The following is an 18,480-nucleotide window of genomic DNA, read 5'->3' on the forward strand; positions in this document are numbered from 1 at the left end:
AGAATCAACTTTCTGGAATGCAACGAATCAACGCTGAAGAAGACGAGCCGATTTTCAGTCTGCAACTTCTTGGGCGTCGATTCATTTTGACTGGCTTTCATAATGGTTCAAGAAGAACTGTCACGATTGGGTTTCTGTAGAGAGCGCAGCATTCAACTACATGGTTGGAAAAACTAGAGAGCGTCGGTCTGGTTTCTAGTAGCAGAGCAATTGAACTGCTTCTGCAATCTCTGGTTTCTATAACTTTTTTTAGTATTTCTGTTCAAAAAGACCCGGAAGTGACTCCAACAAATTCCTGCAATTCGAGGCAATAGCAGCTTAGGCCATTAGAGAGTACGGTGAGAAGATGAGGAGCATATTTATATATCGAGGAAAAATATGAGAGAGATGTTAAATTTGATTTCCTCATCTGAAAGAAAGCTCAGACAACTCAGGCGAATAGATATATCGAGGAAAAATATGAGAGAGATGTTAAATTTTTTTTTATATTTTATGTTTCTCAATTGCATCTAAAATATAACTTGCAAAATTAAACATAATTAAGAAACATTTTCCTTTAACTTTTTCGATTGTATTTGCTTCTCTTGTGAGACTTGTCTTATTTGAGATTCACCTTATATTCAATGGAAAAAAATATTAAAAAAATATTTTAAATCAATAATAAAATATGTTAAATTAGTAAGAGTAAATTTTTAATTAATAATATATTTATTTTATTTTTAATTATTTTAAATATAAGGTAATAATAAATTTGAAAAAAAACGTATTGATAAATTTGATTTTTAAACTCAAAACTAAAATTTTCAAAATTTTTTATTAAAATAAATTTTAAATCGATAATAAAAAGGTGTTAAAATGGTAAGAGTAAGATTTTTTATAACTTATTATTTTCAATATAAGGTAATAAAAAGTGTACAGGTACATTTATTTTTTAAACTCAAGTAATAAAAGGTGTTCTAAGATTTTTAATTAACTAATATATATTTTTAATAATTTATTATTTTGTAAATAATATGATAAAAATTATACAAATAAATTGTATTTTTAAACTCTAAAATAATTTTTTGGCTTCGAGACATAATAAAAAATCTATTTGATTTTTTTATTTTTTAAAAAATATTTAATTTTTATTTAATGATGTGTCAGCTTACGTGGCAGATGACATGGTAAAATAATGACGTTGTTAGACAACGTGTTGATCTATGTTTACTGTACAGATGATGTGGTGACACATAAGCAGTCAAAGCTTATGTGTCATTTTTTATTGCATACATAAGTTTTGACCGGTCAAAGTTGGATAGTTTTAGAAATATTTTGATGACGTCCGTATTTTTTAAAATATTTTATTTTAAATGGGTATTTAAGTGAAATTCCCAAATGATTTTCGTTACAAGAAACGAAACAGGATAATGATGAATTATTGAGGTTCTTGGCGTGATACAGTTTTTTGCACGGTGATCACAGCGCAGAGGGACTGAATTTGTTACTGAGATTTTCTTCTCCAATGGCGCCACCGGTCAGACTTTCAATCTCTGAGACGAACTTATCCATGGCAAGGCCCGGCAGGGACACGGGGACGATGATGTTCTTCTCTCCTTCGCTGTTTCTGGAGGCGATGTAGAAGGTTATCACTCCGGGAATGGCCCCCACTCCTCCCTCCGCTACCCCGCCGAAGACCGGCTTCCCCCACCCGAAGTCCACCTCCGTGAAGCCGGCGTGGGTGTTGTCCGACACCACGAAGGTCCGTACCGCGGTGAAGTGCGGCCGACCTTTGAGAACCATCAGATCCGCCACAGACCTCATGTACTCCTCCGTCACCTCTGCCTTGGCCGCCTTCACCTTCTGCAAGGCGTAACCCAGGGGGTTTCCGCACAGTTCCCTGGCGGTCAAAACGGCCACCGGGAAAGCGACGCAGTTGCCGTAGAAGCCCACCGGCAATGGAGGATCGAACTTGGAACGGGCGTTAACGCAGCAGAGAACCCGCATTTCCTCGTCTGGGTCGGGGGAGAGGGCGATCGTTCGACACCTCCAGAGACAGGTGGTGAGGATCTCGAAGGTGGAGGAGCTGCGCAGGTGGGGTGGGAAGTGCTTCCGCATGGCGGTTATCTGCTCACGGCCAAAGATGAAGGATCGGTGAGCCAGGTCGTTGAGAGGGATGATCGTGCCTTTTGTGTCTGGCACCAACTCGTACTCCCGGTGTACGAAGGTAACCCGTGGAGGCTTTCGAGCATTCAGCCTCTCTCGTTCCCACACCGGCAACACCGATGGCGGAGCTATTCCTCCAGTTTTTGCCATTTCCGTCACCGCCTCCATGAACTGAACCAAGCCGGCAGCGTCGCTCATCGTATGGTTCAGTCGCAGTGCAAAGATGAATCCTCCGCAGAGCAGACGAGTCAGCTGTTGTCGTCGCATTCAGTTACCATTAGTAAACAGAGAAGACGACACAACGCTAGCTAAAACTTGAAAATTGGAAATCAACGGCGATGGAGAGGAAAGACTTGATCACCTGGATCAACATCAAGGGAGTGTTGAGAACCTCTCCGGAGCCCGGTACGTCGTAGAGAAGCTCCTCTAGGAGAGGAAAAGGCGGCTGAAGCCCTTCACCGAACTGCTCCAGCTTCACGTCTGCATCAGCCTCGATGAATAAAACACCCTCACCTGTGCACTCCACCAGTAGCTTTCTCTTGGGACCTTCTCTTAGCCTCCCTGCAAACGGGTAGTAGTAAACTAGCGACCTCGCTAGAGCTTCCCTGACCACCCCACAGGGGTCTCGGTCAGCCATCCTCGAATCATGACGATAGAACTGAATCACTGGAAATTGAAACCGGAGTCCGTCTTGGTCATCTATGTCCGAGAGTTGCTTGAATTCATGAGAAGTGGGTTTCGCTGGCGCCAACAACTCCGGCACCCGCCGTCTGACCGTGAATTTGAGAGAGGATGCCGCCATTGATGAGACGCGGTCAGACCGAGACATATATAGATTGAATCTGAGGGTTGCACTAACCGATTTTTTTAGGAAATTTTGTCATAATACATGAACTTATTACCCAAATTTTGAATGAAATACCCAACTTTCAATGAGATAAATGAATCGACTTTCATGTATCTGGTGCACTATTAGGTATTCCACAAAAAATCAAGATCGATTCTAGGGAATAGTGATATACTTCCTCATTTTCGTTAAACTTAATTATAAAACGGGTGTTTTTTTCACGGGGGGGGGGGGGGGGGGGGGGGGGTGGGTTTCCCTGCTACTACATTTAATTATGGAGTGAATCAAACCAGGCACAGAGAAGAGAATTAAGTGCTCCATTGTAACTATGAAAACGGTGACGGACCAATTGAAGGTAGCTATGTGGAGGGGTGGCTCGGTTTGATTGACGAGCCGAGTTCAAGATCTGGGATGGGCTCGTTTAAATTAACGAGCCAAACTCGACCGAATCAAAGTTCGACACGAAAGCTCGCGAACCGGCTCGTTAATTTAACGAGCAGCGTGGGATTCGGGGGAGTCGGGACCGGGGAGCCGGAGCGGGAGTTGGAGTGCCGAGCCGAGCAGAAGCGAGAGCGAGGGGGGAAAAATTCTTCCTTCCCTCATCACCGCCGAACTCCTCCCGTCCGCTGGTGTGGCCGTCGACAGCTGCCTCGCCGGCCGCCTTTTGCCTTTTTCCCTCCGCGTCGTTCCTCGTCCTCGACGAAAACCAGAGGACCTAAGTTAGAAGGGGAGGGGAGGTAGGTGGGGTTTCCCTGCTACTACATTTAATTATGGAGTGAATCAAACCAGGCACAGAGAAGAGAATTAAGTGCTCCATTGTAACGGTGGAAACAACGACAGGCCAACTGAAGGTAGCTATGTGTAGGGGTGGCTTCGAACCGAGCCGGCTCAAGCTCGGCTCTGTTTGATTGACGAACCGAGTTCAAGATCCGGGATCAGCTCGTTAATTTGGCTCATTTAAATTAACGAGCCGAGCTCGATCAAATCAAGGTTCAACACGAAAGCTCGCGAGCCGGCTTGTTAATTTAACGAGTGGCGTGGGATTCGGGGGAGTCGGGACCGGGGAGCCGGAGTAGGAGCGAGAGCGAGGGGGGAAAAATTCTTCCTCCCCTCGTCACCGTTGAGCTCCTCCCGTCTGCTGGTGTGGCCGTCGACAACTGCCTCGCCGGCCACCTTCTGCCTTTTTCCCTTCACGTCGTTCCTCATCCTTGGCGAAAACTAGAGGACCTAAGTTCCTCCCCCCCTCCTCGAGGAGACGATTTCGCATGTGCGAGATCATAAATAATTGAAAAAATAATAAAAAATTCTAGGGACTATTAGTGGTTTTTTTAATAAATGTTGAAAAAATATTTTTAGTAGAAATATGTTTTTAAGGACTATTAGTGCCTCATATTTTTTTGAAATATTTTTCTAATTGGAAATTCTTATTAAAAAAATCATATAATTTCTAAGTAAGATTTTCCTGCGAAAACCATATAGAAAATTTTTGAATAAGTATTTGACAATTGATGTTGTACTACTTTTAGCATGAGGCAATTTTCATAGTAATTTTATGTTTGATATTTTATTTGATTAAAATTTTATCTATAAGTATAGTAATATATTAGATTAATTATTATTTTTTATTTATTCCCCTAGAATAGGAAATAAGAGGTCCATTTAACTTTCCTAAAAAAAATTTAAAATATTTCTTGTAATTTTCTAGTAAGTCACTAATAGTAATAAGATTTTATTTAAAGGTTTTTTTTTGAAAATATGTATCCTAGGAAAAATATTTCTACTTTTTCCTAGAATATAAATTTTCAACCAGGGGCAAAAAGGAGGTCATAGTAAATTTATGGCCAGATTCAAAAATTACAAATAAGCTAGACAACATTTGGCGTAAAAAAGATTAAATTAGTGCGTTCTAATCCATTATCAAAATTCAATCCCGAACCTTCCCTATCATTCTTTTTATAAAATGTATACATAATTTTATATATAATTTATTTAACATATATTTTATGTAGAGTATTAAATGTAGGTTAAACTCGAATTCGGCTAGAGCTCGAGCTTGAACTCGGTTAAAATTATTAGGCTCAAGCTCGATTACAATTTTAGGCTCGAGGCTAGGGTCAGCTCTAGCTCGAGTTTGAAATATCTAAATCAAGCTCGACTCGAACATAGGAAGGTTCTGGCTCAACTCAATTCGATGCCATCCTTATGCCCAATTTTAAGTAGAGGTCATGCCCAATTTTATGTAAAATGTATGCATAATTTTATATACAATTTATTTAACATGTATTTTTTGAAAAATTTTAAATGTATGTTGGAGCTCAAACTTGAGACATGTATTTTTTGAAAAGTTTTAAATGAATGTTGAAGCTAGAGCTTGGCTCGAACTCGGTTAAAATTATTGGGTTTGAACTCGATAACAATTTTAGGCTCGAGGTTGGGCTCGGCTCGGCCTGATGCCACCCCTACTTATGGGGTTTCGCATGTTTTGCACCATAATGACTTTTTTTTATCAGATTAACACTTCTAGTTGGTTAGTAGGATTTTAAAATAAAATGGAAAGTGAAAGTGAAATTGAATTGAAGTGATAGTGAAAGTGAATTACTTTTTTATTTTAGTGTGCTCAATGGAAATTACTTTCTTGTGTCAATATGTATAATAGAAAATATAGTGGAAACAAGAGAATGAGTATATTCATAAAATACTCTGATAGATTTAACTTTAGAAAATTGTTATATTTAACTTTTGTATAAACAAAATAAGCTAAATAATTTCACATTTAAGAATAAAAATTAATTTAATTAAATATAAAAAATAATATACCTAAACAAACACGGTTACTTTTACAATATCTTATTTATCACTATTAAATTAGCGACTTAATATAATATTAAAATTTATTAATATAATAAATAATTAAATAGGGTATTTTATTAATAAAGTAAGATAGATATTAGTTTAGTCTAAATTAATCCAATAATTACAAGATAAAAATTAAATTATTAATTTAATTAATTATAACAAATAAAAAATAAAATAAGATAGACGATCCCCTCCCAATATTGCTCGAAGGCCCTTGGTAGAAACCTGAGGATCAAGAAGGCGAAGAGAGTGGACACCTGAAGGATGAACGAAGGGGAATAGAGAAGAAGGATGAAAAACTGGGTTGAGAGGAAGAGAGGGCGAATGAGAGAAACGCGTCTAAGGGCGAGGACGAGGCCGAGGAACAATTGAGTGAGAGGGTGAGAAGAAGGCTTCGAACCTCACCAGTTGTCGGTGAGAGGAGCATCAAGAAAGACGAGGAACGACGCATGTGGTTTTTACACGAGTCGTTTAAGAGCGTCTACTGCAATTATCAAGCAAAACAAGTATATGTCTGGATCCTTTCTCACAGGATGGGCAAGCCGGTGGACCTGTCAGCGGGAACTACAAAGACTCCTATTTAGCAATGCTCAGTTCAGGAGGCCTTGTTTTTGGCATCATCAACATTGTTGTCAACCTCTGTACTGTCTTTGTGGACAATGTAAGTACCGAATTTCCTGACATTTTTTTCCCTCTCTTTCACTTATTTGTAAGCTCTTGCTTGCATGTCACTGGAAATGGAAATAGCATAATGTTTTCAGTTAATTGGCCAGTTCAAAGCAGTTAAAATTAGTGATGTAATGCTGGTTTCTAAGAGCTCGGATCTCATACTACTTTATGGAACAGCTATACTGGTTAGCACCATTGATGTATGCCCTTCATCGACTCATAAGGCTACTTGCTGGGAGGGCTTGTTTGGTTTCCTGTCCCCTTCTCTTAGGTGCTGGGAGGGCTTGTTTGCTTTGCTGTCCCCTTCTCTTAGGCAACAGAACAACTTTGGGTCCTCGTGCTCTATTCCTTGATCTCCCCATCACAGAAAGTGAAGCTAGCCATGGTCTTGTGCCACCTGCAGGAGCTATATTTTTTATAGGAAAAGGAGGATCTATTCTTCCTCCTCACAATGCTTACATCGACGTTATAAGAAATGCTGACTGTTGTATAAATTTCGTATTTTTGTAAGACTATGACATCTGCTGGTGTCTCTGAGCTTGTAGCAGTTTCTTCCTTATGCACTTACAACATCTATCGCACGCATATCAACCAAGATGCCTCAGGAAAGTAAATTCTCAAAGTCTCCAGAGCTGTTGTTCTTGGCTTTGACTGTTCCATTGGGTTGGATGTATCTAGCCATGGGAGTCTGTATTGGTTCTGCAGTTCTTCCCATTTCTTTCATGCTTCTTTGGAGAAAGGCTAATTCCAAAGGCGCCATATTTGGAACAATTATGGGCTGTCTTAAGAGTCATCACTTGATTATCAGTTGCTAGTATGGAATATGAATGGGTAAACCTTGACACAACCGGCCGTAATGCTCCAATGCTTGCTGGCAATCTTGTCTCTATATTGAGAGGTGGAAAAGTTCATACTGTGTAGTATTGTGTAGCCTCAAAATTATGACTGGGAAACCAAAAAGCAGATAACTGTGGTTGAGAAGGAAAAGAGTGAATTGGCAGATGAAGAATTTTAGGAGGAGAAGCAGACCAGTGCTAAGGCTTGGATTGTGAAATGGAGTTTACGGCTGTCATTGTGACTCTTTGGTCAATTCTCTCCCTCCCAGCAGGTAAAGCCTAAGTACAGTTTAGGGCTTTTCGTTCTTTGCAGACGCTACAAATTTCCATTTCTGAAAAAACTGGATGGGGAAATAATTCACAGTTCCATAACTTGCCAGTGTGACGATCTTCCCTTTGAGCTCACAAAATTATTTTTTATGGTGAATTGCATTTTTCAGTTTGTTTCTTCTGAAGGCAAGCTAGTATCATATGCAACTCTTCTTTCTTCTCAGGAACAACTGTCCACTCTATTTCCTTTACAATGAATCCTTAGTTATACCCACTGGGGTGATAGGATTGCATGGAGCACAGTGTGGCTTCTCAGAAGAAAAGCAGTTTTGGCTGATCTTCTGTGCTTGAACAGAGGAGCTAATCCTTACTTCTTTCTACTATATGCAGGAATTGCCATCTCATGGGGGGCACTAAAGATCAGCTAAGGAAGCTCTCTGAAATGTTTCCTTGGCAACTTTACAAATGATAGGCTCATGGAGAAGATAGAAGAACTAAACATGAGAATACATGCAAACATGGTGGCAATTCCAGAAGCAGAGCTAAGGTACTTATTAGAGAAAGAGAAGATCAAGAGACATGATGTATCAAAACACCAAACAGGCAGTTTTTCAGCTTAAAATACTACCTCTCCACCATAAAATAAGTTTGTTTTGACCTTATTCTTGATTTCTAGTTGTTGCCTCACTAAGGGAGGATAATAAGAGTTGGCAACATCACTAAATTACTCAATTTGCTATTTTATATGTTTATATGTTATTTAAAATAAATATACAATAATTTTTATCATCTGAGTAAAATTACCCATTTACATGCATTATTTTGATAAAAGGGATAATTTAATAACTTGAAAATTTTATTATATAAAATTATGAAAATAATTTCTTTGAGCTTGATGTATATAATTATGAAAATTATTAAACTAATATCTTTATTATAATATTTTATATTTTATTTTTATTTAATATAAAAATTATAATCTATTATATGATACATATGAGCCAACATGTACCAGATGTGTCCCATCTTTCAATGCCAAGACACTCCCCCTTACTAATTTCCATGCATTTGAATATTTTTTTAATATAATTTTTTAATATTAAATATCAGGGTTTGTTTATAAGATGGTTGGTCACCCAACTAAATTCAACTTTGTTGCATTTTATTTAAAAATTATATTACTCAAAAAATCATTTATTTCATAATAACTAGAAAAATATTATTATCTTTATTTCATTTTTAAAATTAATAAAAAAGAAAATTTTAAATTAACATCAACATGAATAAGTGGATAGATTAGTATAGAATAAGAAGAATAAATTATTTAATTAATATAATATTCAAAATTTAAATATTAAATATACCTAATTCTAGATAATTTTCGTCCTGCTCTTTTTTTTTTAAATGGCATGGTATTAAAAAATTCTAAATACCTCTTAAAATTATCGAATTTGACAAGGACAAAGAAGTAAATTGGCGCTAACAATCTCCATGGAATCTACTTAGATGGCATGCATTCACATAAGATAGCCCATTATATGGAGTCCATGTTTGCTTGATAGAGAAAAAACATGCAAAAAAAAAAAAAAAAAACACAAAGAGACGAAAAGTATACCAGAGAAGCCAGGGGACCTTATCATTTCTCTAAATCTTCACTAAAAAGGCAAAACTTCTTTGTCTTTCTCATCAAGTTTGTATTGAATTTAGGAATGAAGAATAATATTTGCCGTAATTATCATTGATCAGGTATACACTATTTATATAATTACAACAGAGACTGTAAGTGATTACAAATCTTCAACTCTTCAAAGTTTGAGTTTGAGTCTATCTCGAACTTATATGTCGATTCTTATCCTTATCTCTATCAACTTATTCATACCTCCTCATTTTATCCTCAGGGAAAAATCCATCGAGATCTGACAATATGCATATCAAGTTGTTTAGAAATGGGTTCCCAAGTGTCATTTTATTGAAGAGTATTATACTCTTATTTAATGGCATCATGACATTGAGGAAGTGTGAGAGCGAGTTTGTAAGATGTCGGACGAATATGTGACTATATGAGCTTGAAGAGAAGAGGTAGATGCCTTACTCTTTGCTAGAGTCGTCATAGGATGATGATTTTGTTGAGACAAAGGTGGGTAAATAGGAAGAACAATTTTAATATGACCATAAGGTGGTGAGGTTTGAGACAAGGATATTGGCCTAGACAAATAACTTGTATTTGGTAAAACAATGTTTTGTGACAAGGGTGAGGGGTAGGGGCCATAGATGTCTTGAGAATCCAAGGAGGAAGGAGTAGTTGAAGATGGTGGTTGGTTGTCTAATGATTTTATAAACTCACCGATACTAAAAGTTAAAAGGGTTGATAATTTGGAATTTATTTGGTGAGATATATGGAGGATTTGATTTATAAAAAAATAATATGGCAAGTGATAAAAAACTTGGTGAGGGATGGACAATAGCATTGATAATCTTCATAAGAATCATGACATCAAATAAATACTATGTTACTTTGCAAGGCTTCAGTTTTACTTGGGAGTATGGCGACAGGGAACCTCCACAACTCAAAGTGAAGTCAAATTTAAACGTTTTCTTCATAGAATAAAGTATATTTGAGCTTTAATTTTTAAAATATTTATTTACTTAGTTGTTCTAGACGATTTTTTCTTGTATTTTGAAATGATAGTATTCACTCTAAGATTCAAATTTGAAATAGCTTTTGTAGTTGTAATAATTTGGAGGCATAATTTCAAGATTTCAAATATTTACATGTGTTTACTTTAAAATCTATTGATTATAGTTGGTCGAGTATACTGAACTAGTGGCTTTGCATTTGAAATCATTCATTAAAGTTTAGATAATTACTTGTGGGGCTATAATTTGAAATCATTTGTTCAACGAGGTTCTTTGCATGTTTTCTCTTGATTTGAAAACCAATCCTAGATTCTCCCTAGACTTATATTTGAAATTCAAGTCATTGAAGACAATTTGAGCTATTGTTATGTACGTAGGCACATAGGATTGGGTGTGTTTTATTTTTATTTGTACTTGAATTGTGAAATTGACCTATATTAGAGACAATTGTAAAAGTCTTGAATTGTAAGTATTGCATCGAATCAAGCCGAGCCTGAACCTGCCTATGTTCGAGCTGGGCTTGATTTAAATATTTCGAACTCAAGCTTGAGCCGAGCCCAACCTAGAGCCTAAAATTGTAATCGTGTTCGAGCCCAATAATTTTAACTAAATTCAAGCTCAAGCACCAACCTACATTTAAAATTTGCATAAAATATATGTCAAATAAACTGTATATAAAATTATGCATATATTTTACATAAAATTGAGCATAACCTCTACCTAAAATTGGGCATAACCTTTATACATTAACCTTGCATAAACTATATCTTGTTCATACTTTTGCACCTGGTTTGGATGGCAAGCAGACTTTTGTATCAATAGTTGGGAAAGTAGATGTGTCTATACAATAATTTGTTGATCTACAAAGAAACATGAAATTGCATGCCAAAAATATCCTCCCCCCATTTTGATTTGTCTTTCCACCTAGAGATTCATTTTCTTTCATTATTGGTATTTTTTTTAACTCTCCCAATCCAAATAAAAGAAAGTTGCAAGAAAATGTAATGGAACTCTGCAGAAAGGACCATCGAGGTGGAAAAAGAATCGTCATGAAAACCTTAAACAAGCAGTAATTGTCCAAATTGACCAAAGAAACATGTACGTGCTTAAACATATAAAATAATATTTTTATAGTGAGTTTCACCAAATGAACAAATGCCCGCAGCACCAACAAAACTACTTAAAAACAGAAGAAATAGAGAATCATACCCTTGCATTAGGGTCTGAAGCCTAATGAACCTTGCTCATGCATCTTAAGAAAGTAACAACTTTTATAGGTATTTGCCCATTTCTTCCTTCTTACAGCACGTTTCTGTAGTAAGAGCCCACTTAGCTGGCCAACAGATTATACTCAAAATTTGAGTGCTTAGGAGCCTACAAAGCAAATGGAAACCTTCCTAGTCATCCAAAGACTTGAATTAACATGAATGTCTCTATGCAAAAACATGCAAAGCAAACAAAAAAGATGCATATTTGGTAAGTTTTTTGGCTTCCAGTAACCCGTTCCTTGAACATATTATCAGTTGTGTCTACCTATTGTTACCAATCTGCGTAAAGAGCGAATGCACCTCTCATTCTCAACACTATTTCCCTTTGGGGGATTTAAACAAACATGGGAGATGCAACTTTAAGTAAATGATATATCATCAACTACGTCAACTTATTGCTGCCTCAGTGTAAAAATCGAATGCACCTCTTAGCACTATTTCCCTCTAAAATATTTTAACAAACACGACAGATGCAACTTGAAAATTAATGCCACCCGCTCCTGTCGTAAGTTGTAACCATGGCCTTTTAAACATTTATTTTAGAGGTAGACTGTTTGCAAACTCTATACAAGAGAAATCAAGGAATATGGAAAATTTAAACAGTTTGCTCAATGGACCTGCTAAAGTTGCACTAGTATAAATACGTAACTAAGTCAGCTCGCAAGACACTGGTAGCCCGTCACGAAATACCTTCAAAAACCCAACCAAAACATCAGATAGAAACGAAGACAGGTGAGCTCACCCAAGCAATTGCAATGGTAATCCGAAGCGGCAGAGCAAACTCTGCACAATAACTCATCTCAACAGGACACCTATTTGAACAAAAAAGTAAGAAAAAAATTGAAAATTATTAACACAAAACATAAGAAATAGGGCATCCCTCCAGGTAGAGTCCGTGAGAAGACGAGAAGATTGGAGTCATAGAGAGTGGAGGAGAGAGGAGGGGAGACTGAGAGGCGAGAATGACGATTTTTCTGTCCCATCTTTGCAACTTTGATTTTCCCCAAAGAAGATGAGTGAAGAACCCGAAGGCCTGAAATTGTTTAACTTACTGAGTCGGCTCGCGAGCTCGCAAACCGAACCGAGGCTTGGTCGAGCTTGGCTCATGTAACTAAATGAACACAACCCAAAACTCGAATTCAGTTCGAGATGAACCGAGCCGAACTCAAATTGCTCGCGAACCGGCTCGGTTCGGTGCCGCCCTTAATTGTAAGCAAGCAATCCTTGCATGATTTGGTCAAGCCTTAGCATGACAAGGCTGTTCTCTACTCAATTCCAATTGAGAGATTACTATGGTGCTAAAGAAGAAAAAGGCTAAGAAGCCTTAATTGCTATTGTTGTGAGCTATAAGACCTTGTAAAACTAGTGGTGTTGAAACCCAGTATATGGATCAAAGCTGGTGTGGCTAGTGAGCTTATGCAAATCCCAGAGTGGGTCTGGGTTTGTGTAGCCTAATTACCTGCTAGAAAATCCCCTTGTAAGTCTAAGTTGGATAACCAAGTTGTTGCAATATTGACATGTGAGGGTGAACTGTCATAAATTGGCACTTGTGGTCAATTGAGTGACATAAGTTCTTGGGTGAGCAACATTATAATTGGCTTAAGAGTCAATTTCTTGTAAGTTTTGTTTGGCAAACCACACATAGTGAATTAATTGGAAGGTGTAAACACCTTGGGAGTGGATTCATAATTCGAGATAGTGTCAGGTTGAGATCCACTATGAGTTGTTGTATGTTCATTGTGTAGATGTTTGTGTACACACCCTTTACTTTGAAATCATTTTGACACATTGAATTAAATTGATAGTGAACACAATTAAGTAATAAAATAAGATAAGAAGCAAGTTATCTAGTTTTGCAGCAAAATTATACAAACCTATTCACGTGCCCTCTATATTTGTTCCTCACTGGATCTAACAAGTGGTATTATAACAAGTATACTCTAAAAGGATGGTTCTATGCTGAGTATTAAACATCCGAGGAGTAAGGTCAACAACACCTTAGCCCCATTACCTTAGGAGAGTGTAAATATGGCATCATATGAGAGCATTGCATGTATGGAGGGTCATGACCCTTTTGCCCCTATGATGTTTGAATATAGAATAAAATTATTCATTCATAAAGTTTAGAATGTGGGATTAAGAGAAGCTTATGTGGCCAAAGAGGAAAAAGCTTGAAAGCCTTGCTTGCTGCTGGTATGAGCCGTAAGACCTTCAGAAGGCAAGCGATATTGAAAATACTAGTGTGGGTCTAGGTTGGTGTACCTAGTGAGCTGTTGCAAATCCCTAAGTGGATTTAGACTTGTGCAGCTTAGTTAGTTGCTGAAAAATCCCCTCGTGGTCCGGGTTGGATAACCTAGTTACTATTGTATACATATGTAAGGGTGGGTTGTTGTAAATTAACTATTATGGTCAATTGCGTGGCATAAGTCTTAGGGTGGTTAACATTATTATTGCCCTAAGGGGCAATTTGTTGTAAGTATAATTGGAAAAACACCTTAGGAGTAGTTTAGTAATCCAAGACAATGTTGGGTTGATCCACTATAAATCATTGATTCTCCCTTGTGTAGATTTATGTGTGCCCATAGGTATTTACTTTGAGATTATTTGACACATTAAATTAAATAGACAGTGAACACAATTAAGGGGTAAAATAAGAAGAGAAAAGGTGCTAAGTTTAGCAGCAAAATGAAGCAAACCTATTCACCTCCCTCCCCAACACCCTATCATCCTCTCTACCCTCTCCAACCTTCTCATCGCGTGCTCCATTGTGCATGTAATCCAGTCGACTGGGCTGTATATGCAGTTCACCTGCTGAGTTGACAAACCAGACTGAATCAACAACATTTTAACTGTACTCTACGACAGTAAGATGCAATCCAAACAAGGGACCAGGTCCAATTGAGTTTGGTTCAATAGACCAGTCTAACCAGGTTTTATAACTGAGCAAAGCACAAAGAGAAAAAATAATTTGGGAGATAAAGAGCAGGCAAATGCTCAGCCTCTGGTTAGGACTCACGTTCTCCCTTACTTGCTCTCGTTACAATCAGATTCCTTTTCTGAGGTGAGAGAAAGAAATTGCATTGATGACTCTTAAGCCATGGATGCTCGACTATAAAAACAGGAATTACAGATAGGAACGATACCCGAATGTCTTATTCAAATGCTTAACAAACACATCTAACAAGAGAATCTACAAAAGAAGGGACAACTAATTTGGTTCCATCTGCCCAACAAATCAATAAAAAATGAAAGTGGTGCATCGAATCTTCAAAACAATTCAAGCTAGACAACAAAGTAGTTGGTGAAGCCTCCATGGATATCTAACAGGACCCTTATCCAACAAGTCTCTCAATTTGCTTTGATTTGTATATAGTTTATTCTTCTTATCCTACTCAAGAGTCGGAACTTTGGATGCTTTATATGGATGAAGAAAGTTAAAGAGATTAAGGTACTGGTCTGGTCCAACAATTCAAGTCTCTTTACAGGGCCCTTGAATGTCTTAATCAACACATCTTCGTTTAGGAAAGATAAAACCCCAAAAACTGAAGTTAGTAATTAAAGAAGTTCAGCAACTCTTCTAACAAATGAGTGTTTTTTCCCCTTTTCTTTGTCATAATTCTTCTGATCTGTACTGCAAGATCAGCACTCGCCATTAACGAACAGTTCACATTGTTAAAGCATTTCTCAAAATTCTGATCAGTTCATGGATGACTTAGCAACTTCATGATATGCCTTTACCTGAATGAAAACTTAAGAAATAGATGTTTTCCAGCTATTTATCTCAAAACACAGAGTTGATTGCTAACAGGATTCTCACTGCTCAATGGATGTCAGACTGCGAATCTCCAAGCCTACACAGTGACGTACTGGAACAAAGAAATAACGATCACTAAGCAGGAAAATAAGCTGTGGCTGTAATCTGTTTCTTCTATTAGTTTGGGAAAAGAGAGTTTCTAATTCTCCTTTATTATCAACACATTGAGTCTCTTCTAAAGCATTTGAAACAACAGCCCCATCGATTGTTCTGATTTTTTAAGCACCGGCTCCTGAGATTTGGTTAATACTTCTTGACATTGTTTGAGACATGACTATCAAGTGCTATGTAGACTGCAGGAAGAGGAACCACCTGAAGCTCATGCAATTTCACATAAAGAAGCCTCGCTCTAAGGCTAAGGGTGGATATGGGGCCGGATTTCTCGGGGAACCGATCTGTCCCGACTCGAAAACCCGTGGATAGATTTTAGATTTCACCCTACGGGTCGGGGATGTGGCGGAAATAAAGCCATCGAGTTTTGGTTGAGGGATGGGTTTCCTCGAACTAGACCCGTGCCAAACCCGACCATCTGGATTTTATACCCATAATATCTTTTAAAAATATATGGATGACATATATTTTATGATACAATGATATAATTTATTTTTATGGGGTATTCAAATTTTTGTAATTTTTTAATTTTTACTAGTTTATAGAATTTTTAATGGCCCATTATCTTATGGGCTGGAGGGAGATGGGCCAATGATTGATCAAGAATGTTGCACCCACTAGCCTAGCACACATCTGCCAAGTGTGTGCACACATGCTGGGGTGTGAGCCTATTCAATATTTCATCCAACCTCTGGTATTAAAGTGGGACAAATGGAAGAGTTTCCTTTGCACAATGTAGGAGATGATCTCAAGTCTACTAGTGGTCAAATACCACAAAGTTGAGATGAACCAAGCTTCGTTGTAATAGATAAAAATGGTAAAAGATGACATCTAGTCAGTGGGAGAGTCTATCCAGTTGATCGAATAGCAGCAAAAAGAAAAGAAAACAAGAATTTGACAAGGCGATCATTGCAATTGCAAGACTTGTCGGATCTCAAGCATCAACAAGATCGTCAATGCATTCGAGACTTCCCGTGCATTCTATGAGCAAACAACGAGAGCCACCGCCATCACAAGGTCAAAAAATATGTCTCAACTGTTAGTTGATGAGCTGAGTTCTTTGCAAGTACATGAGTAGAGACTCTTGGAGAAGATAAAGTGGGTAGTGGATGGTCTAGCATAGCCAGTTGACATTGTGGGCGATTGAAACGATTCATCTACCTTAAGAAAGATAAGTAGATAATCCGATGGCCAAGTGCTTCAATTTCAATTACTTCGGAGTTTTGTATGGCATGGTTAGTTTAACGGAGGCTAGTAGTGTCATAAACTATAACTCTCTTCTTTTGTTGTTGCACCCACATACCGACTAAGTGTGTGCACACCTACAAGGACATGAGCCTATTTCAAGTTCCATGGAAAATTGTTCAATGTTGTTGCAATAAATTTGTGGTCACTTATAAGACTATCATCAATATGAGCTTTTGGCAGCCAATTTAGGCATTTTTGGGCAATAAATTGAAAGCTGCCCATCTATCATCACCAATTCCCAGCTTTGAGATTGATAATAAAATGTGGTTTATGAAATGAAACGAAGGAACCCATTTTCATCTTTCCATTATTAAAAGCATTTCCTCTTGTATCCTGGAATCCTCGTAGGGTTTGTTCTAGGTATATCAAAGTCTTAATCGACTGGGATTATTATTTAGTGAAGCTTTGAAGTTTCCGGAAACTTTCATAGACAGCAAAAGATTTCCATCATCTGCTTGATCCTAGAGAAGCTACTAATAAGCAACTGGGGAGAGGTTTCAGGGAACATTTAATGGATCAGAAGGGTGAATCAACACTAAATATGCCAATCCCGAGAAGATGAATTCCAACAAACTTGCAGATCTTAACTACTGTGACAAGACTTTCATGTTTGGACAAGATCGTGCAGCAGAGACCAGTGTTGGTGGATTTCGAGAATGAAGCAAAAAGAAAGAAGAAAAAAGAAGAGAGGGAGTAGAAGCGATTGATGGAGAAAATCGAAAGGAAAGTGAAGCTAAAGAGGCTGAGACTGCATAAAACCTTTCATAGAAGTGATGGCTTGACAACTTTTGAAGAATATTTTCTGTTTCTGCTGCTGGTAAGTGTCGAAAATGAACTCATCTTCATTAGAAATTGAAACGTCCTCCATTATTTGCATAGCAGGAAGGTAGGAACTTTAACGCTCGGGAGAGCTTTGTCTTTGCATCTGTTGCCTTTTTAATGGAAGTGCCGCCTCGAAAAGGAAGCATTGCACGTGTAAGACAGACTGCGTTCATGTCTCCATACAAAACCCCAGTTGGGAAAAGAACCAGAGCCCATACCTCTCCACGGCGACATCTCTCCAAATCCCACTTTGAAACGGTTTTTGAGCGATTCTGAACTGGTACATGTGTTGGTAAGCTTTGAAGAAGAAAGCTGTCTCCTTCTTATCTGCTTCTCCTGTCTCTTCTCTGCTTTTCTTTCTAGTGGGTTGATGAAATGGGTACGCAGATGGGAGATGGATTGTTTTCGACAGCAATGGATGGACATTGGAAAGAGCGGGCGTGAAGCTTAACAATGAAGGAACCCTCTCGAAAATTCTAATCTTGTGTTTATAAATTAGAAGAATTTTTTTTCAAGAAACTGGTTTTTGATTTTGGTGGTAGATTGATTTATTATTTATACTGTGGAATTAAACAAGAATTGAACAAAATAAAAGCTTTCGGAAATGTCAAATTTAGCAGGAATAATATATCAAAGTTACCGGAGCAGAAAAAGAAGAGAAAGAAAGAAAAGCCATGGATGTTTCATTCCCTTCTTCCCCGCTTGGGCAGCTCGCAGAAGTTCTCTCAATGTAATCAGACTCACAAAGAACCCACGGATTTGTACATGCTTCTTCAATCAACAAGTTGAAGAACCAGTGGATTAAGAACAAAAAACAAGAAGAAGACAATTGAAAGAAAATAAGAACCAGTGTCATCAAATCTCCCCTTCCTGCCCAACTCCATTTCCATTTAGGTCCGTATCTGTGAGAGTCCAGTGATCTAGTTGCATCTTTCGCATCTATTTTTCTGCACTCCT

At 37.8% G+C, this 18,480-nt stretch overlaps 1 protein-coding gene and 1 pseudogene across 1 annotated transcript; one reads left to right on the plus strand and one right to left on the minus strand.

Moving 5' to 3' along the window:
• Window positions 1-1,458: 1,458 nt before the first annotated feature.
• Window positions 1,459-2,950, minus strand: LOC137947764 (benzyl alcohol O-benzoyltransferase-like). Its single transcript, XM_068793531.1, has 2 exons — window positions 2,507-2,950; window positions 1,459-2,397 (listed from the first exon to the last, which is right to left on the minus strand). The coding sequence occupies exons 1-2, from the start codon at window positions 2,945-2,947 to the stop codon at window positions 1,459-1,461; spliced, it is 1,380 nt and encodes a 459-aa protein (XP_068649632.1). The 5' UTR covers window positions 2,948-2,950.
• A 2,591-nt stretch (window positions 2,951-5,541) lies between these two features.
• On the plus strand, window positions 5,542-8,243 carry LOC137947765 (urea-proton symporter DUR3-like; annotated as a pseudogene).
• Window positions 8,244-18,480: the final 10,237 nt, after the last annotated feature.

The sequence above is a fragment of the Aristolochia californica genome, unplaced genomic scaffold, assembly GCF_029961685.1.
Source record: "Aristolochia californica isolate CCGP_79_NKW_82.1479 unplaced genomic scaffold, dmAriCali1.0.hap1 SCAF_13, whole genome shotgun sequence".
In the NCBI taxonomy this organism is placed as follows: Eukaryota; Viridiplantae; Streptophyta; class Magnoliopsida; order Piperales; family Aristolochiaceae; genus Aristolochia; species Aristolochia californica.

What these genes read in the sequence shown, in the direction of transcription:
- LOC137947764 (XM_068793531.1), bottom strand. Translation starts at nt 2,947, where the DNA reads ATGGCGGCATCCTCTCTCAAATTCACGGTCAGACGGCGGGTGCCGGAG. An exon ending in CTCCCTTGATGTTGATCCAG is followed by an intron (nt 2,398 to 2,506) that starts GTGATCAAGTCT and finishes CGACGACAACAG; the next exon opens with CTGACTCGTCTGCTCTGCGG.